Genomic DNA, 16,786 nt, shown 5'->3' with positions numbered 1-16,786 from the left:
CAAACTGGGATTGCTCCCCTTAAAACTGTTTGTGGAAAGGTGCTGCTGTTTTCTACCACCCTGTGGGATGGGTTTTCCCACCCCTGGAAAGCTGTTCTGGATTCAGGGTAAAGAGGAGCACAAGGAACAGGATTGCTTGAATTTGCTTTCCAAGCCTTGGATCCCACAGCAATGGAGCTTATGGGAGCACAGCACGAGTCTGTCTGTCTGTCTGTCCATCCTCTGCCAACAACTTTGGGAAGGTTGGCCAGTGTCAGCTGAACTTGTGAGGACCTGTTTTGCAAATGAAGGAGCTGGAAAGACCCACGGGGGGAAACGACAAAGTGACCCAACCCTTCTGGACCCCCCTGCAATGTGATCCACCCTCAGCGAGAGGAGCAGGAGGGGCCACCAGGGACTGAGACGTGGAAAACTGGGCTGCTGCTGCTGCTCAGGGAGCTGGTTGTTGTTTTTACAGGCTGGGAACAGCCTCACAGTCCTCGGTGGTCGTGGCTGCTGCACGTTGTGGCCATCAGTGAGCTGATCCAGGGACAGACCCTGCTGGTTTGCACGAGTACCTGGAAGCCAAGTGAAGAGCCTGGAGGAGGAGCAAACCCTTCCTTCCCCACCTCTACCACCCTTGGTGGGCACATCCACTCCCTTTGCTGCTGCTTTCCTGCCCAAAACCTCCCTCAGAGTGAGCAGGAACCCTCAGACCCACACAGCCATGGGGCAGCCCCCAACACCCTCACCTTCCAGCCACCCCCTCAGAAAGAAACCAAGCAAAGCTGGAGGGGGTTTGATTGATTTATCCACTGAAGATACAAGTTTCAGTTTAATAACACCATTTTGTCCGGTTACAAACATACTAAAAACCTACAAAAAAAGAAAAAAACGAGTTACACCCATATACACGGAACGCAGGTATAAAACCAGCACGGAAGCGCCGAGGAACACGAACATGAACAGGATCTGCAGCAGGAACAGGAAAGACACGGAGTTACATCAGACCACGCTCATGTCTGTGGGTCACGCTGGGGCTGGGTCAGACATACCAACAATTAGAGACGACTTCAGCTATGGAAAATAACTGGCAGCCTGGCACAGAGGTCAGACCAGGCGGGTGGGTTTGGGCCTCCCTTTCCCTAAGCTGGTCCAAGGTCAGCGCGTGGGTTTCCCTTTTATCCCTCTGCCTGGCATTGGTGGTGCTGGCCCACACATCCCCACGCCAGGGCAGCAGGGGAGGCTGAGCTCTGGCACCAGAGTCCAGCCAGGTGAAATCTGGCTCCCCCTGAAGTCGCTGAGCATCCCCTGGGACAGCGGGGACACACTGTGACCTCTTTCCCGGGACAAAGGGGATGTGAGAGGACTCCCCTGGGACAGGGGATTTGTCACCCCCCAAGAGAAGATGAGGCTGGTGGCACGAGGCCCATAAGGGTTCTGGTGGTGTTGGGGGGTCTCTCTAGCTGGGTGTCTGCAGGGCTAAACCTGCCATGAATGTTGGCCATGGAGGGGGGACATGGTGGGTGGGATCTGTCCCCCTCCCAAACCAGTGCTCCCATTCCCCCAGTGCCCAGCTCCCTCTGACCAAACACCGAGCTGCAGGGGAGGGGACAAGAGCTGGCTGATGTGAGCAGGTGCTGCCAGGGAGAGCCAGCACGGGGTGCTCAAGGGGGACCCTGCCCCAGGGATACTGAACCCCTCCTCACTCAGCATTTCTCTACCTCTGGCAGGGGGCACAGAGGCTTTCCCACCTGGGTCACAGCTCCAAGCCCTGGTGATATTGCCAAGGCGTGGCAGAGCCAGGGGCTGGCTGGGTCTGGGGGGTGCAGGGGTCCTCCACAGGGACCAGCTGGCCCCCAAGATGTGCTGGCAGTGCTGCCCTGAGCCTCAGATTCTGTCCTGTGAGCTCTGGGGAAAGGACTTTGTGAGCCGGTCCCTACCTGCCGCCACCAAGGAGAGCAAGGCTCAGCCTAAGTGTGCCCTTAGCTCGGCCTAAGCGTGCCAGGAAGTGAAAGGTCAAGCCCCAGAGGGCAAGAGCTGAACAAAAGGGGGATAAAGGGGCCCCCAGTCAGCTGTGGTGGGGCTGGGGGGAGCAGTGATGGGGAATGGATGTGTGTGTGCCAGAGAGCCACGCACAGAGCCAGGACACGGCCCCCCTTTCTGCTCTTCCACGTGGCATTTATCAGCCCTGTCGCTCTGGAATGGTGCTTTTCCCTTACTCTGTTGATCTCCATCTCTCCCCAGATGAGAACATTCCTGGATTCCAGCAATGCCTCCTCTGCTGCTCCTTTCATCTCCATCTCCTCCCTCCCGAGCCTTGCCCCGGCCGCCCTCCTGCTCCATGTCACTTCCTAGGAAGCTGATAAAAATAAACGTGGTTTTGTTTGCATCTCTTGGAGCGGCCTGCAGTTTGGCTGATGGGGGGGTGCTCCTCAAGGGACAGCAGCTGCACACATCTGGATCTGTTTTAGGAAAGAGTGCTTGGAAAAAAACCCCAGCCCAGCACACACGCACGTGGGCGCAGGAGGCCACGGGTCAGCTTTTTCTAGGGATGTAAAAAAAAAAAGGAGAAACCAAAGCACTGTTTAATGGAAGGTGGGGGGACCTCCCTGCTGCTGCTCCCCAAAAACCAAGGCACACGGGTAGGTTGGGAACGAACATGGAGAATTTCCAGACACTCCAAAGTGGCTTCTCTGCAGACTGGGAGCCCAGTTTTGGTTGAGGGAAGGTGGGGAAGGGGAAAGGGTTTGCACTGCAAAAATAAAATTCCCACCTGGAGATTATTAACCTCAAAGGTTAATGTGCAAATTTTGTCTAAAGATGAAACATCCCTGTAGGGAAACATCCCTGGCCCAGCATCCACAGAGCACAGGGAGTGCATGAACCCCTCAGAAACTTGTGCTGCTGGCCTCTGGGCAGTCAGCTCGTGAGTGCCGTGATGTGCACACACACAAACATCCCCCAACAGTCTTGATCCAAGTGATCCCTCTCCAGTCCTGCCCTGGAGGGAAGTCGATGGCTGAACAGGCTTTTCCCATCCATCCCCACCCCAGGCAGCAGCAGCAGCTGTTTGAGGGATGCTGCACTGACCCCCGAGGGATGAGCAGCCATTGGCACCTTCACCCGTGCAGGCTGAATTTTGGGGATGCTGACTCTAACTGGCAGCCCGCCCCGTGAGCACAGCAGCATCACCTGTCACCCTGTGCCTGTCCCTCCCTTTCACAGCCCCCTGATCCTGCACGCTGCCACGCCAGGGCCAGCTGTGCCCAGCTGTTATTGCCACCCAGCTCTCGTGGGTGCCCAGGATGTGCCACTGCTCCTCTCCACCAGTGGTAGTGTGGGATGTGGGAAGGAAAGGACTGCAAGGCCAGCGTGGCTGCAGTGACATTATTGGAGTCCTGGGGCTCTTTTGAGACATCACAAACCTGTTCTGTTCCTGGGGACGGGGAAAAGCACAGGTGGGCAAAGCAGGAGTTTCTGTCTGTCTGTCTGCTCTGCAGGAGGGAGGTCAGCCTGGGGCAGTGTCCCCACAGTGCAGGGATGTCCCCAGGGTGGCTGTGGGGATCCCAGTTGGAACTCTGGGCTTGCTGCCTGTCCAGCTGGCATCCAGGAGAGGAGCTGGTGTCTCTCAGGAGGCTGCCAGCTCTCCAGGACAGCGGTGGAGCGAGGCCAGAGGAAATCTCAGAGGGGAACCCTCCTCCCACTTCCACAGATAACATTGCCCTTAATGCTCGAGCTCTAAAAATAGCAGAGGCCTTTAGGGAAATATTGGGTGGCAATGAGTCCAAAGCTTCCCAGCACATCTGACATTTCATCCTCAATCCTTTGCCATTCAGTTCCCAGAAATGTTATTAATCCAACCCCATGAGGGAAGGAGGCAATTGGGCTGCTCCTCCTCCCTTTTTCTTAACTGCAGGGGAAACTGAGGCACAAAGCAGGCAGACTGACCCAGAGGTTCAGGAGGAGTTGGTGTTGGAGGCGGGGTGAGTGCTCCAAGCCCTGCAGCCACGTTCTGGGGGGTGTGGGATTAGCCTTTGTCAGGCACAGGCAGGAGCACTGCTGTCCCCAGGAGGGACACAGCTCCTGCATGGGCTGAATTCCACCAGGCACTTTATTTGGAGGAGCCCAGTCTCACCACGAGGGCAGGAATCTGCTCTATACAAGGTATTTATCAATGTTTAACAGAGAAGGGACCTTTCCTCATAACCAGAAATCCCTCCTGATATGTCTGTGCCATCTTTCCTCCTCCTAGTCACAGCCTGACCCCCTTCTCACTGAGAGGGCAGAGCTGGGCAGGCAGACCTACCCACAGCAGCCCGAAGGGCACATCAAGAACCAGGCAAGCCCCTCCTCAGGGAGCTGCAGGGCAGTGGGTGGGCTCACCAGCTCCCCACGTGTGGCACAGGGATCCCACCCACACGCCATGCTCTGAGCCACGAGGGATCCCCCAAAGGCATCCCCCTCCTTCCACTCTCTCGTGCTGTGGGGGAGCTTCTCTCCCACCCCAGGAGGGGCTGCAGCAGCCAGCCAAGGACAGGGACTGTGGGTGACAGGAGGGGTGGGCTCTGCTGCCCACCTGGTGGTGGGCACCCCGGGTGGCTCTGGCTGTCAGCCCTGCCAGGTGACACCCAAAGTGCAAAGCAAAGTGTTCTCGGTGCCAGTCGGAGGTGTCCAGGCGTGCCCCCAAAAGGCAGGCTCAGCCAGGGGCCTCACGTGGAAAATGAGGGTTGTGTTGTTCCTCAGTGAACGGGGCAGCAGCGCTTGTGCAAGGGACTTTGAGATGGTGCAAGTGAGGTGCAGGATTTGGGAGGTGGTGATGGACAGGCCAGGACAGGAAGATGGAGCCAACAACCAAAGCTCTCCCCTCGCCCTCTGCATCCCCTTCCAGCATCCCCTGCAACTGCTTCACCCCGACCCACCCACACCCTTAACGGTTCTGTGGCTTTTTTTTTTTTTTTTTGGCTTATTTAGTTTGTTTTTAAACCCCGTGGAGATCAAATTGTGACTTGGCAGCTGACAGAACTGGCCCTACCGGGCTCCCCAAACCGAGCAAAGATCTTGAGAAGAGACCAGAGTGAAGTCCTGGGGGGAGCGAAGCCCTCCCTGCCCCTCTGGTGGCCCCCTGGGCGCTCACAGGGTGGCAGTGGGGTACTGAGCCCAGCCCACCTCCTTGTAGGCTGCTGTCACATGGGTGCAGATGAGGCTCTTCATCTTGCTCCAGGCTCCGTGTGCCTCCGGGGTGAAGTCGTTGGGGTATTCCTCAGCAATCACCTCCAGCATGACACCAGTGAGTTTCTGAGGGGAGGCAGACAGCAAGGAAGGGGTTAGGAACTCTCCAGGGAGCTGCTCCAAATTGAGCTTTTTCCTACAAAAACACTTGAATGCTGCTGGTCTGCAGGACAGAGATGTCCTGGAGGTCCCTTGACACCCCTGGGAGCAGGCAGGACAGGTAAGCAGCCTGCCCAGGCAGCAGAGGAGGCAGCTGCTTGCAGGTCCAGGCATCTCCCCAGTCTGGGCACCCCAAATTATTCACAGAATCATAGAATATTCCAGATTGGAAGGGACCCACAAGGATCATCAACTCTTGAGTGAATGGCCATGTGGGGATCAAAGCTGTGATCAAATCTTGGTGTTACTGCTCCCATCAGAAAGAAACCAAGCAGAGATGGAGGTGGGCTAATTAACCAACTTGAGTCTCTGCTATCATGCTTAATTTCCAGAAGAAGGGGGACACAGCCACAAACATGGGCACAGCCAGGTGGGATTCCCTGGGCAGGGGGAGGCACTGGGTGCTCTGGCACTGGCTGTGTGTGGGGATGTGGTGTCCACAGGACAGTGACACAGGGGGACACTCCAGGATGTGGGGAGCAGCCCCCACACCCAGCCAAGGACAGGCAGCACCAGCTCAGCACAGCTCCTGCTGCCCTGCCCTCTCCCTGAAGCAGCCCAAAGGTTATTTTGCTCCTATCCTTTACCTTAAAGTAGACAGGCTCCACTTTGTGCTTGAGGGCATGGGCCTTGCCCACCAGGGCCAGCACAGAGGAGACCTTTTCAGAGTCGTTGAGGTTCTCCACCACGGTGTTGATGGCCCCCATGACCCTCCGAGCGTGCTTGCGCAGCTGCAAGCTCCTCTCCATCTCCAGCGGGTCCTCCATGTGCTTGAACTGGCTGAAGTACTGCTTGGCCGAGGGGAAATTCACAAAAAACCTTCCAGAAAGAGCAGACGTGAAACGCCATCAGGAGGGGGAGAGCAGGCTGAGGGGTTAAAGCAGAGCACGGGGGATGGAGGTGGTGGAATCCACCCCGTGTCTCTCACAGCCAGGGCTGATTTTCCTATCAAATTCCCCAGGGGCTGCAGCATTTCAGCTGCCTGAAAACCAGCAGGTTGATGCCTCTTTCCCAAACCCCATCTGCTACAAGGTCATCACAGCTGGATAGTCACTCTCAAAGCAGAAGCAAGACTGAGTTCTTGATGCCCAGAGATGCCACCCAGGCGTGCCAGATGCTGGATATGTGCCCACATGTATCAAAACATCCCATCCTGCCTCAGAGAGCTGGGGATGAGCATGAAAACCTCTCCTTATCCCACCCAGCCTCTCCTTGCCGTTCTTGATGCCCAGAGATGCCACCCAGGCGTGCCAGATGCTGGATATGTGCCCACATATATCAAAACTTCCCATCCTGCCTCAGAGAGCTGGGGATGAGCATGAAAACCTCTCTTTATCCCACCCAGCCTCCTCTCCTTGCTCTCATGGGCTTTATTTCTGCATTGCCACCCAGAACAGTCTCCCCTCGTCCAAGCTGCCCCACCTTTCATGGATCAGCCCCACCAGAGTCTCCAGCAGGACCCAAGGCCTGAGCTGGTGTCACTGCTCATTTGGGACATTTTTCCCAGCACAAGGATATTCCAAAAACTCACCAACCCCTCTGGGAGGGGCCTGGGGACCCTCTTTTCTGCAGGATTAAATCAACCCAATCAAAAGCAGCTGAAAGAAATGAAATTGTGGCCACAGCTCATATGCTGGGCTCCCCAGGGAGGTGGAGGGCTGGAGGGGACAGGGAGTTGAAGGGCACAAGGTAACAGGGACCAAGGCTGGAGCCACCAATGCCAACACCACCCATGCCAGGATTGCAGCTGGGGCTGACACCTGAGTCACATTAACCACCCCCTTCCACCTCATTTATGCAGGAGAGAACCACGCCAGTGCTGGTTCCCCGCTGTCACCCAGCTCCCTCCCTGGCTCCTGGGCTGGTGAAGGATGCTCAGGAGGCAGCAGAGTGCTCCCAGGCTGTCCCCCATCCCTCCTGGCTCCAGGCAGACTCCCTGCTCCCCTCCCTGACCCCTTCCCAAACCACGGGAACCCGAACCCATCCCACCTCTCTCTCCAACCATCCCTCCTTCTCTCCAGAGCCAGGTGGGATCCTCTTCCCCACTCACCACTCCGTGAATAATCACAATATTGAGTACCAGGCTCCTTTAGCAGTTTGTTATCCTCCTTTCCCCCCCTCCCTCCCTTCCTTCCCCCGCTCCCTTGGCTGGTGAGAGCTTGGGGGCATTGCCAAGGAAGCGGCTGAAGCTGTGCCTGGAGTGCACCACCGCTCCTGCTGCTTCCCCAGGCAGCTGGGACTCATCAGATGGCCCAAAATAGGTTTTGGAGGTGTGAAGAATGTGTGGCAGAAAGGGTGGGGGAGGAAGGAAGGTGGAAGGGGGAGATGAGGTGTTGCTTTTCAAACCCAGAGGGGACCCACGACAAAACTCCTCTTGTTGTTGTGCAGCCTCCTCCCCCCAGCACAGCTCCTCCTGACACATCTGGTCGCTGTCGGGAGAAATCACTCCCAGGCCTGGCTGTCTGCAGCTCCTGCTGCCACAGAGATGCTCAGTCCTTCAGCCCAGAGCTGTCAGAGAGGTGCTGGGGGATGGAGCTGGCCAGGGCTTCACAGACAACATCATTTCCAGGATCTAAGACTTCTGCCCTGGGCATTTCCCCACAGAAGGGCAAGTGTTCCACTCTGGTTTAATTTTTTCCTGCTGGATTCAGCATTCTTCTGCCCTCAGCCCATCCCTCCCCACCTCTCTTCAAGCTGTTGCACTCCAGTCACCCAGCAAAGCCCTCCAGCTCCAGCAGGGATCAGAGCTATGGGTTTTACCATCCCTGCTAGTGGACCTTTCCCCTTCACAGGCTCCCCCCAGGCACTGGGAGCAAGGGATGTCACTGGGAGTGGGACCTGCTGCCCCAGCCAGGGAATGGAGGCTGCCAGCTGCTGGCCCCTGCATGCCTCAGCCTCTGAACCCCAAAGCACAGGAAGCTCCCTGAAAAGCTGTATTTTATCTCAGCTGAAGGGCAGGATATTCTCAAGGCATGGGAAAGGAGTTGAGAAAAATTCCTGGTCTGAACCAGGAAGGGAATAGCAATGGGGGACTGACCTCTGCATCATGAGGAGTCACAGTGTGCCCCCAGCAAGAGAAGGGCCAACAGAGACCCTGGCACCATCACCTGCACCTCTCCCCACTTTTGGACAGATATGCCAGCAGCAAAGACTGGTCAAACCCTCAAAATACCCCAACCTGTGTAAAACCAGACCAATGAAGGATCCAAATTCTTGGTTTCCAGTCTTTCCCTGCTTTGCAGGCCCTCAGGCTGATGCCCCTACGGGAGCTTTCCCAGGGGATGTAAAACCAGCAAACCCTCAGCTCCTGTGTTCAATCCTGTGTCTGCTGGATTTCTTTGGTGGAGAACTGAAACAGAGGAGCCCAAAACATCTTCAGGAGCAAACCTATGGATGGCCAGAGACCTGCAGCCACCTCTGCTTGGAGAGCAGCAGGCGCCTGCAGCAAGAACTTCAGCCTGGAGCAAATATTTGAGCTGTCAAACCACAAAGAAGAGGGAAGGAGGCTCACTCAGTGGTAGTTGTTAATAAACAGAGAAGATTAATTTAACACAAAGGTTAAATATAACCAGAGGAAAGGAAGAGGGAAAAAAAAGAAGAAATAAAATAATCCAACAATGGTGAGTTAGAAGAGGTGTCTGTTGGGGTTTTTCCATCTACAGAAAATTTTGAGAGTTCAAACCTCTTGAGATCTGGAAGTTTTTTGGATCATTATGTGTGCGTGTGTGTGGTTTGGGCTTTTTTTCTCCATCAGAGTCATTAAAAGATGATATTTACCATTGCCTATCACACAAAATGATGATTGATAGGGACCAGATGCCTGCATACCGATCTCATTAAATTTCTTTTTAAGCGATTCCATTCTCCACCCGCTAATTTGTACTCTGCCAGCGACATCTGGACCCAGAGGACAGGATGTCAGGATTGCTTTTCCTCTCTCTTTTGCCCTTGTAACAACTTTAAGGACACAACCATTCCCAGTAGCAGAGCCAAAGGAAATAATTAAGGTGCAAACCCACTGCAGTTACTGGAAACCTGTTTTCTGTTAGGAGGAGTGGCATCTCCTCCATCTCCGCCACCTTCCTCCCTCTCCCCAGAGCACACAGAGCAAATCCTGCATGGAGGAACCCTCCAAGCCCAGCGCCTCCTTGCCTCCCCAGCTGGAAAGAGGATACCTGGATGCTGCCTGGTCCCCCAGGCACCTAAACCCTTGCTACTTCACTTCCCCTGTTTGCAAACCGTGGGGTGAAAATGCTCACCTCAGATCTGCTGGGAGGCTTCAGCTTAAAGCCCAGCCAGCACTTGGAGACTGCCTTTTTTCCAGATTTCCACAATCATTTAGGTTGGAAGAGGCCTTTAGGATCACCAAGCCCAACTCTTAACCCAGCACCGCCAAGCCCACCACTAAAACACATCCCCAAGTGCCACATGTACACATCTCTTAAATCCCTCCAGGGTTGGTGACTCAACCTACCAATGCTTTCATGTTTTCTCTCGCCTCGTCCCTCTACGTGGGAGAAACTCTAAGGCAGCCTGGAGCCTCGGTGTCCCTTTCAAACCTCTCCTTCCAGCTCCTCTCTGGGGTGCCTACAAAGCAGCTGATAATGGGTAGGCAGGTGCTGTGTGCTGCTGCTATTTATTGTGCCGAGGGCTGGCTCACGGCTTTGCCTGCGTGTTCCCCCTGCTCCTCCCAGCCACCTGTAGCCCACCATCCCCTTTTCAGGCTGGGGAAAGGCTGCTGCCTGGGGGTTTACCCAGCCCAGGGTCAGGAAGGTCTCAGCCATGTCGATGCTACAGCTCAGCAAGGCAGAAAAAGGCAAATCTAAGGAGTAGGAAGAGGATGGTGCCTCCTTCCTCCCGTGTCCTCTCTCTGAAAGCTCCTGGACAGGTGGAGAGGGTGGTGGGAAGGGCCAAGCCCCCCATCCACACACTAATGCTAAATTCAGCTTTACAGCTGAGAGGAATGTGTAGCTGGCCTTCCTCCAGGTGAAGCTCACATCCCCTGCAAAGCCTTGGGAGCAGAACCCAGCACGATGCTGAACCGTGCTCGGGGGCTGTGATGCCCCAGTGCCCAAGGCACAGGGACCAGGACACCCAGTGGGGCTGGGAGTCGACTCCTCAGCAAAGATCCCACCAAACACATTTGGACAAGAGCTAGAAACCCCAGGGGCAGGTCCTGCTGACTTCCATGTGCACAGCTCACACCTCCAAGTCCTCGTTGCTGTTGTTTTTCCCTAGCACATCTGTGGATTCAGCCCGAAGCCTCCCTGGATGAACATTTATCCATGGGAGGAGTGAATTAACAGCACCAAAGTGGCTTTCCCACGTGGCTCTGGAGACCTACCTCCCTTGGAGCTGGAAGAAGACCCCTGGCTGGGTAGAGAGGTGGGTGAGACCCATCCACAAGGACGTGGTCCATGTTGCACTCAGGCTGAACCTGTGTGTGGCTGTGTGCCCACCACCAGCACCAGCTCTCCCTTGGTGATTCCAGCCTGCTCAGCTTGGGCAGGATGGGCAGCCAGCCGGCACTCAGCGTTCCCCAGGCACCCTGAGTGCCTGCCAGCCTGGCTGGGGCTGTCCTGACGTTTCCCTGCTGTTAATGAGCCCCGAAGCTCCTGCAGGCTCATTAACGTGGCCGTGGCCGGTGGCACCGCTGGGGCTTGGCCCTCCCTTTCCCTGCTGTTAATGAGCCCCGAAGCTCCTGCAGGCTCATTAACGTGGCTGGTGGCACCGCCGGGGCTTGGCCCTCCCCGCTGCTCTGCAGGGGAATTGCCACGGCTGGTACCGACCCATCCTCAGCCACAGCCAGGGAAAATGCCCGGGCACACTGCTCACCCTCTTTGCTTGCCTTGGTCACGGATATCCTTGTGGATCTCGGGGTGCTGAGTGGGATTTTTTACCCCCACGGGGCTTGCAAGTGATGCAAGGGCAGCACGGGGACTGGGGACACGGGGAAGGTTCTTTGGGTATGCCAAGAACTGCTGGCAGCACCAAGGTTGTGGCTGGTGTGGGATGTGCCACACACAGCTGCCTTGGCCATGGAGAAGCCAGGAGGGCTGGTCCTGGGAGCTGTGATCAGAAAATGCAGTGGTAGAAGAAGGGGCTGGTTTGAGCTTATCAAACCCTCACTCACCCCCTCAGTGCTCAGGGAGTGGTTGTTAGGCTGGGAAGTGTCCCTTAGCCTGTGCCAGCAGAGCAGAGCCCTGCTGCTCTCTGGCCCTCCACAAAAACATCTCCCCAGCTTGACCACAACCATTCACGAGCGTGGGACAGGGACACTGCTGCTGCTCTTCACTGGGCCCTTTTCAAAGAGAGATATTGCACCTCTCTGAGCCACTTTGCCCTGCAATGTGTCCTTCATCAGCCGGGAACGGAGCCTTTCCCTATGGACGCCTCCACAAAACACATGTTGGCTTTGGGGCTAGCTGCAAAATCACTTCTTTAAATGCCATTTTTGGGTAGATTCAACCCATACTTTTTTGATTCAGCTGGAAAAAAAAAATGGTTTTCTGCATTGCCAGACTCATTACTCAGATTTTTTGCTATTTTAACCTAGAACCCACAATAACGTCTGGCATCCAAGGAGTGCTTTCACATTTTAAAGCTCTTTGCAAAGTGTCTGAATCCAGGTGTGTTTGTTCAGACTAAGCAGCCGTCGAGACCCAGGGGCCTGATCCTGCCTTGGCAAACCTTTTCCTTCCCCTCCTACACCTCTTGAGGGGGAAAGAGCACATCAGGAGCGATGGAGAAGGCGGAAATTTGGAAAGCTGATGGCTCTGAAGTGCAGACAGAGGGAGCAGAGTGCTGGAGAAGCCCTGTGGAGGCGGCACAGCCTGCGGTGGCTGAGCCAGGTTGCGTTGCCTGCACTTGGCTTGGCATTACCATTTGGTCCAGATGCTCCTGGGATCTAATAGAAGCTATCCCTGGGTTTTAGCCCCTCTGGAATCCATAAAGTTTTGTGGTGTCACATCTGTGCCTGTGGTACGTGTGTGTGGGTGTGGGAGATGTCTGGGACAGGCTGAGCTTTCAGCCCTGGGCTGCTGGGCTGAGCTGGGCCCTGCAAAGGAGAGAGGGTCCCAAACCCCCTGTGACATTCACCCCAGGGTGCTCTCAGCCCCCGTGTGCTGCAGAGGGCTGAGCCACCCCCGGGTGTTTGCATCCCCAGCCCTGTGTCACAGAATTCCCAATAAACTATCAGAAGGAGAAAAGGGGGACCCTGGGGAGGGACAGGGCTGGAGGGCTCCTGCACCCAGTGAGGGATGATGCAGGCTCTGAAGGCTGCCCTGCTCCGTGCTGAGGGAGGGGTCAAAAAGGACTGATTCCTGGATAACAGATGGGGAAACTGAGGCACAGCAATGAGCCTGGGGCGTGGGGAGGCTACGGAGGAGCTTCAGCCCAGGGCTCTTGGGAATCACTCAGCCCCAGGTGAGCAGCTCAGCCCCAGCTCCTGCTCCAGCCCCAGCAAGGGTTAAGGCAGCTGTGAGATGTGAGATGGAGCCTGCAGAGGCCCCTGAGCTCCCGAGGAGGAAGATGAGCGTGGCGAGGAGACTCTGCTTCCTCCGGGGCGAGGCTCCCCGCCGAGGAAATTGTCAATTAGCGGCACAGTTTTAACCGCAGAGCGCACATTCCCAGGATCCGGGGGCTGCTCAGCCCTAGTCCCCATTATTGCTGTTTGTGTCCCCCGGGGTCCCAGAGCTCTGCGAGATCAGGGGCTCATCGTGCTAGGGCAGGACGCCGGGGGTTTGCTGTGGGTTCAAGCACCAGCAGCAGCCACGAGGGATGGGAAGATGATGCCCAGCTCTGTGCCTCAGTTTCCCCACCTGCAAAGCATGGAAAGGCTGGGGGTGGAAGGGTGGGATGCTGGTTAGGGACAAAGGGAGCTGGGCTGGGCTTCTGCAGGATGGCAGCATGGCAGGTCCCCCATCCCTGCCTTTTGGTGGGCATTGCCTCCAGCCTCAGAGCACAGCATCAGGCCCCAGAATAACTTCAGAAATCCTGCAACTCCCCCAGCCCTTCCTACATGGGAAAATGTAATTCCCTGTCCTCAGCAGCTCTGAAGGGATGGAGAGAGGATGAACAGGTAATCTCTAAAGAGACGGAGAGAGGATGGAACAAGGAGAGACCCTCTGCCCCCAGACACAGCCAAGCTGCTGGTCACAACCCCAGCCACAGAAGTGCTGACTTTTAAAAGAGATTTAGCTGCTCTCACCACTCTGCCCGTGGGGGCTGCACTAAAGGGGGCTCCACAGCCACGCACCCCCTTCCTTCTCCCTAGCCATACCTGTGCAAACCCTTTTCTGCCTCAGTTTCCCTAGCGAGGGGAGCAGGAGCACCAGGCTGGTGCTGGTGAAGCAGAGGCTGAACTGGAGCAGCTCCCAGGCACACGCTGTGTGCGTGCCCACCCAAAATGTGGGGTGGGTCAACCTCGCACCCACCCCACCAGCGGCCGCCCCCTGCCCAGCCCCGACCTCCGGAGCTGCTGAATCACGTCCTGGGCAGCGGCTCCAGGCATGACCCACTTCTGCCGCGGCTGCTCCAGCTGTGGGCACAGCTGGGTGCTCCAGCCCCAGGGCTGCCCTGCTTTTGGCCGCCTCGTGCTTCCCCGGGGGGCTCGGGTGCAGCTCAGAGCTCCCAGAGGGGCTCAGACCTCCCTGGGGACAGGGTTTGTGAGCAGGGGACACAAACCAGCAGGTCTGCTGCCTCTCCCAAATGGCATCGCTCTCCCCAGGGCCGTGCACAAGGCCAGACCCCACTCTGAGCATCCCGGGGAAGCTCTGGCTGAGGGAGCAGCTGGTGGGTTTAGCTGGGGTGTGCCAGGGCACGTGCCATGGCTAAGGATGTAAAGGCTCCCAAAGAGCCAGGGTTCACCCCAGCAGGCAATTCTGTCCTGCCTTGTCACAGCAGGAGAAAACCTTCACCACAGCGCACAACTCTGCCTGCATAAAAAAAAAACCAAAACAAAACCCCAAACTGGACCAAAAACTTCTGATGGGAAAGTTTGACTTGGGACCACAGCTCGGCCACCCAGTCCCCACACCACACCTTGATTCTCCTCATGTCCAGTCCTGCTCCAAGCACCATGGGGACTCCAAAAGCAATGAGCTGCCCTGGGTGAATCCCCCACGGCATTGCCACGAGTCCCTTGGTGCCACAGCCTCCCTGTGTCTGTGGGCAGTGGGCACCTGGAAGGGCTGGCAGTGGGGCCATGGCATGGCCCAGCTGCTGGGCAAGGGGCTGGGGTGGCCAAGCCGTGAGCTGAACCTCCTGGGAGGAGGCTGAGGGAACTCTTGTAACCCCCAGATCTCTGCCATTCCTGCTTCAAGCCCAGCCTAGGTAGGTTTGGTGTCCCCAGCCATGGAGCTGTCACAGCTCCTGACTGCCCTGGCTGCCTACACGGACTGGGGGCCACGGGAGAGCGAGCTCAGCCATCAGCTGGCTCTGAGAGAAGGAAATGTTTGTCAAGGAGGTGGAGAGGGGTCTCCAATGTCATTTTGCAATCTGCAGAGGGTTCTTGGTAAGAGAATCCCATTGCAGTGCTGGCAGCGAGCCTGGAGGGGAACGGGCTCTGCTCATTGTGGTGTCCAGGGAGGCTCTGCTCCCCGCAGACCCCGTGGGCTCAGAGCTTTAGCTCAGTCAACTGGAAAACTTTCAGATGATTCTAAGCAAACAGCACATCCTTCCAAGGAGTTCCCTGCACACCCACAGTCCCTGGTGCAGGAGAAAACGGCAAGGACACAACCCACACGTGGGGTTTGGTCCAGGTGGGGTCTGACCGGGGACATCCCAGCATTACTGACCCCAGGGATCAGCCGTGTGGCTCTGGGCAGGATCTTTGCTCTTTGCCAAAGGCCATTGCAGGCATCTCGCCTGCCCCTCTCCTTGCCCTCCTCAATAAGGGAAGCAGCCTGTTGGTGCCATACCCCACTGATGCCCCAAACTCCCAGTGCCACCCTGTGGGATTTCCACTTTCCCGGTGTACCTGGCTAGCTTTTACTCCCAGACAACACAAGAGCCCCCGCCTGCCTCTGCTCCCCTCCTCCCGAGCATCTCCCCTGCTCTGGCTGCAGGTGCAGGGCTCTGAGCTGCTGTCTGTGCCCCACTGCCATCGGGGGATGCTCCACACCCCCCCGCGCCCCCCACAGCCCCTTCCACCGCCAACTTCAGCGCTCTCCTTCCCGCCGACGCTGCCGCCGGAGGGACAGATGGTGCCCTCGGAGACACACCTGCTTGGGTTTTATCTTGGCTCCCAACTTGCATTATTTCACCCGGCAGCCTGCTACGGACCCGTGCCATCCGCACAGCGCTCCCTGGGGGGGGCCAAAACCCCGGAGCCCCAAGCCAGCCGCAGCCGGGGCTGAGCTCCCCCCGCTCCGCCGCCCCCCAGCCCCGGCTCGGGTTAAGGTGACCTTTGCATGGAAGCATCTTCCCCCCAAAGTCCCCGGCGAGGCTCCCTCGCTGCCCCCTCGCTGCCACCCGGCTCGAAGGTGTGGGAATCCGAGGAGCGCTGTGAATCCCTCCCTGCTCCCAGGCAGCAAATACACCCAGCCAGCTCCCCACTCGCTGTCATTCATCTCCACTCAGTTCTATATATTGTTCTGCCTCTTTCTGAGCTATATAGAGATTCGGTTGGATTTGCTGCTTCCTTTTTTTTTTTTTTTTGGTTTGTTTTTTAAATACCTGATGAGTATGGAGACCCCAACGTCCTCGCAGTTTGCATATACTCTGCTCCATATCTCTTGAATAACCTTTTTTTCTGCGTCTGAAATTTCTTCACTTCTTTCCCATCTCTCAATCTCCATTTCTCCCTGGACTTTCTCCATGAAAAACAGCCGGCAGGATCCTCCGGGAAGCCAGGAGGAGATAAAGAGAGATGTGTGTGAGCGGGTATATCCTGCAAGAGGAGACAAGGTGTTTGCTTGGCGGCTCTGCGACGTGTGGATGTGTGTGTGTGTGTGTGTGAGTGTGTGCGAGTGCAGCTGCCTGTCAGCGTGTTTAGATATGGAATTTAAAAAATATCCCGGAGGAATGATGCGTGCGATTAGATTTGAGATCTCCTAGTGCTGTCCATGGCTGTAGTTAGCTTCAGCTCGCCTCGGATGCGTGTGGCTGACTGATGAGGAACTGCCTAAAAGTAAAATATTCAAAGGCATTGCAAGACCAGCCTCTTCACCAATGTGTGAACGTGAGCTCACTTTCTCTCTCTCTCCTCCTCTCTCCCACTCCTCCCTCCTTCCCATTTTTTTTTTTTTTCGCCCTGAAAGGGAGGGATGAGAGAGATGTTCTGGGCAACATCAGGACGGGGCTGGCGGGGGGGAGGTAGTGCTGGAAGTTTTTTTTCCAGCCCTTTGTAAACAGCTCAGAGGAAATTCAGAGTGCTGAGTTAAAGTTAGCCCAAGCTCTGGCTGCGCCGAGCTCT

At 56.4% G+C, this 16,786-nt stretch overlaps 1 protein-coding gene across 1 annotated transcript; it reads right to left on the bottom strand.

Moving 5' to 3' along the window:
* Window positions 1-768: 768 nt before the first annotated feature.
* On the bottom strand, window positions 769-16,558 carry CYGB (cytoglobin). Its single transcript, XM_039716108.1, has 3 exons — window positions 16,048-16,558; window positions 5,958-6,189; window positions 769-5,277 (listed from the first exon to the last, which is right to left on the bottom strand). Exons 1-3 carry the CDS (start codon window positions 16,188-16,190, stop codon window positions 5,113-5,115), a joined length of 540 nt encoding a protein of 179 aa, XP_039572042.1. The 5' UTR covers window positions 16,191-16,558; the 3' UTR covers window positions 769-5,112.
* Between the last annotated feature and the right edge of the window lie 228 nt (window positions 16,559-16,786).

Source organism: Passer montanus, unplaced genomic scaffold (assembly GCF_014805655.1).
Source record: "Passer montanus isolate IOZ18808 unplaced genomic scaffold, ASM1480565v1 scaffold35, whole genome shotgun sequence".
NCBI lineage: Eukaryota > Metazoa > Chordata > Aves > Passeriformes > Passeridae > Passer > Passer montanus.
Note: the sequence above shows the minus strand (reverse complement) of the source record. Positions and strands in the feature narration are given on the sequence as shown.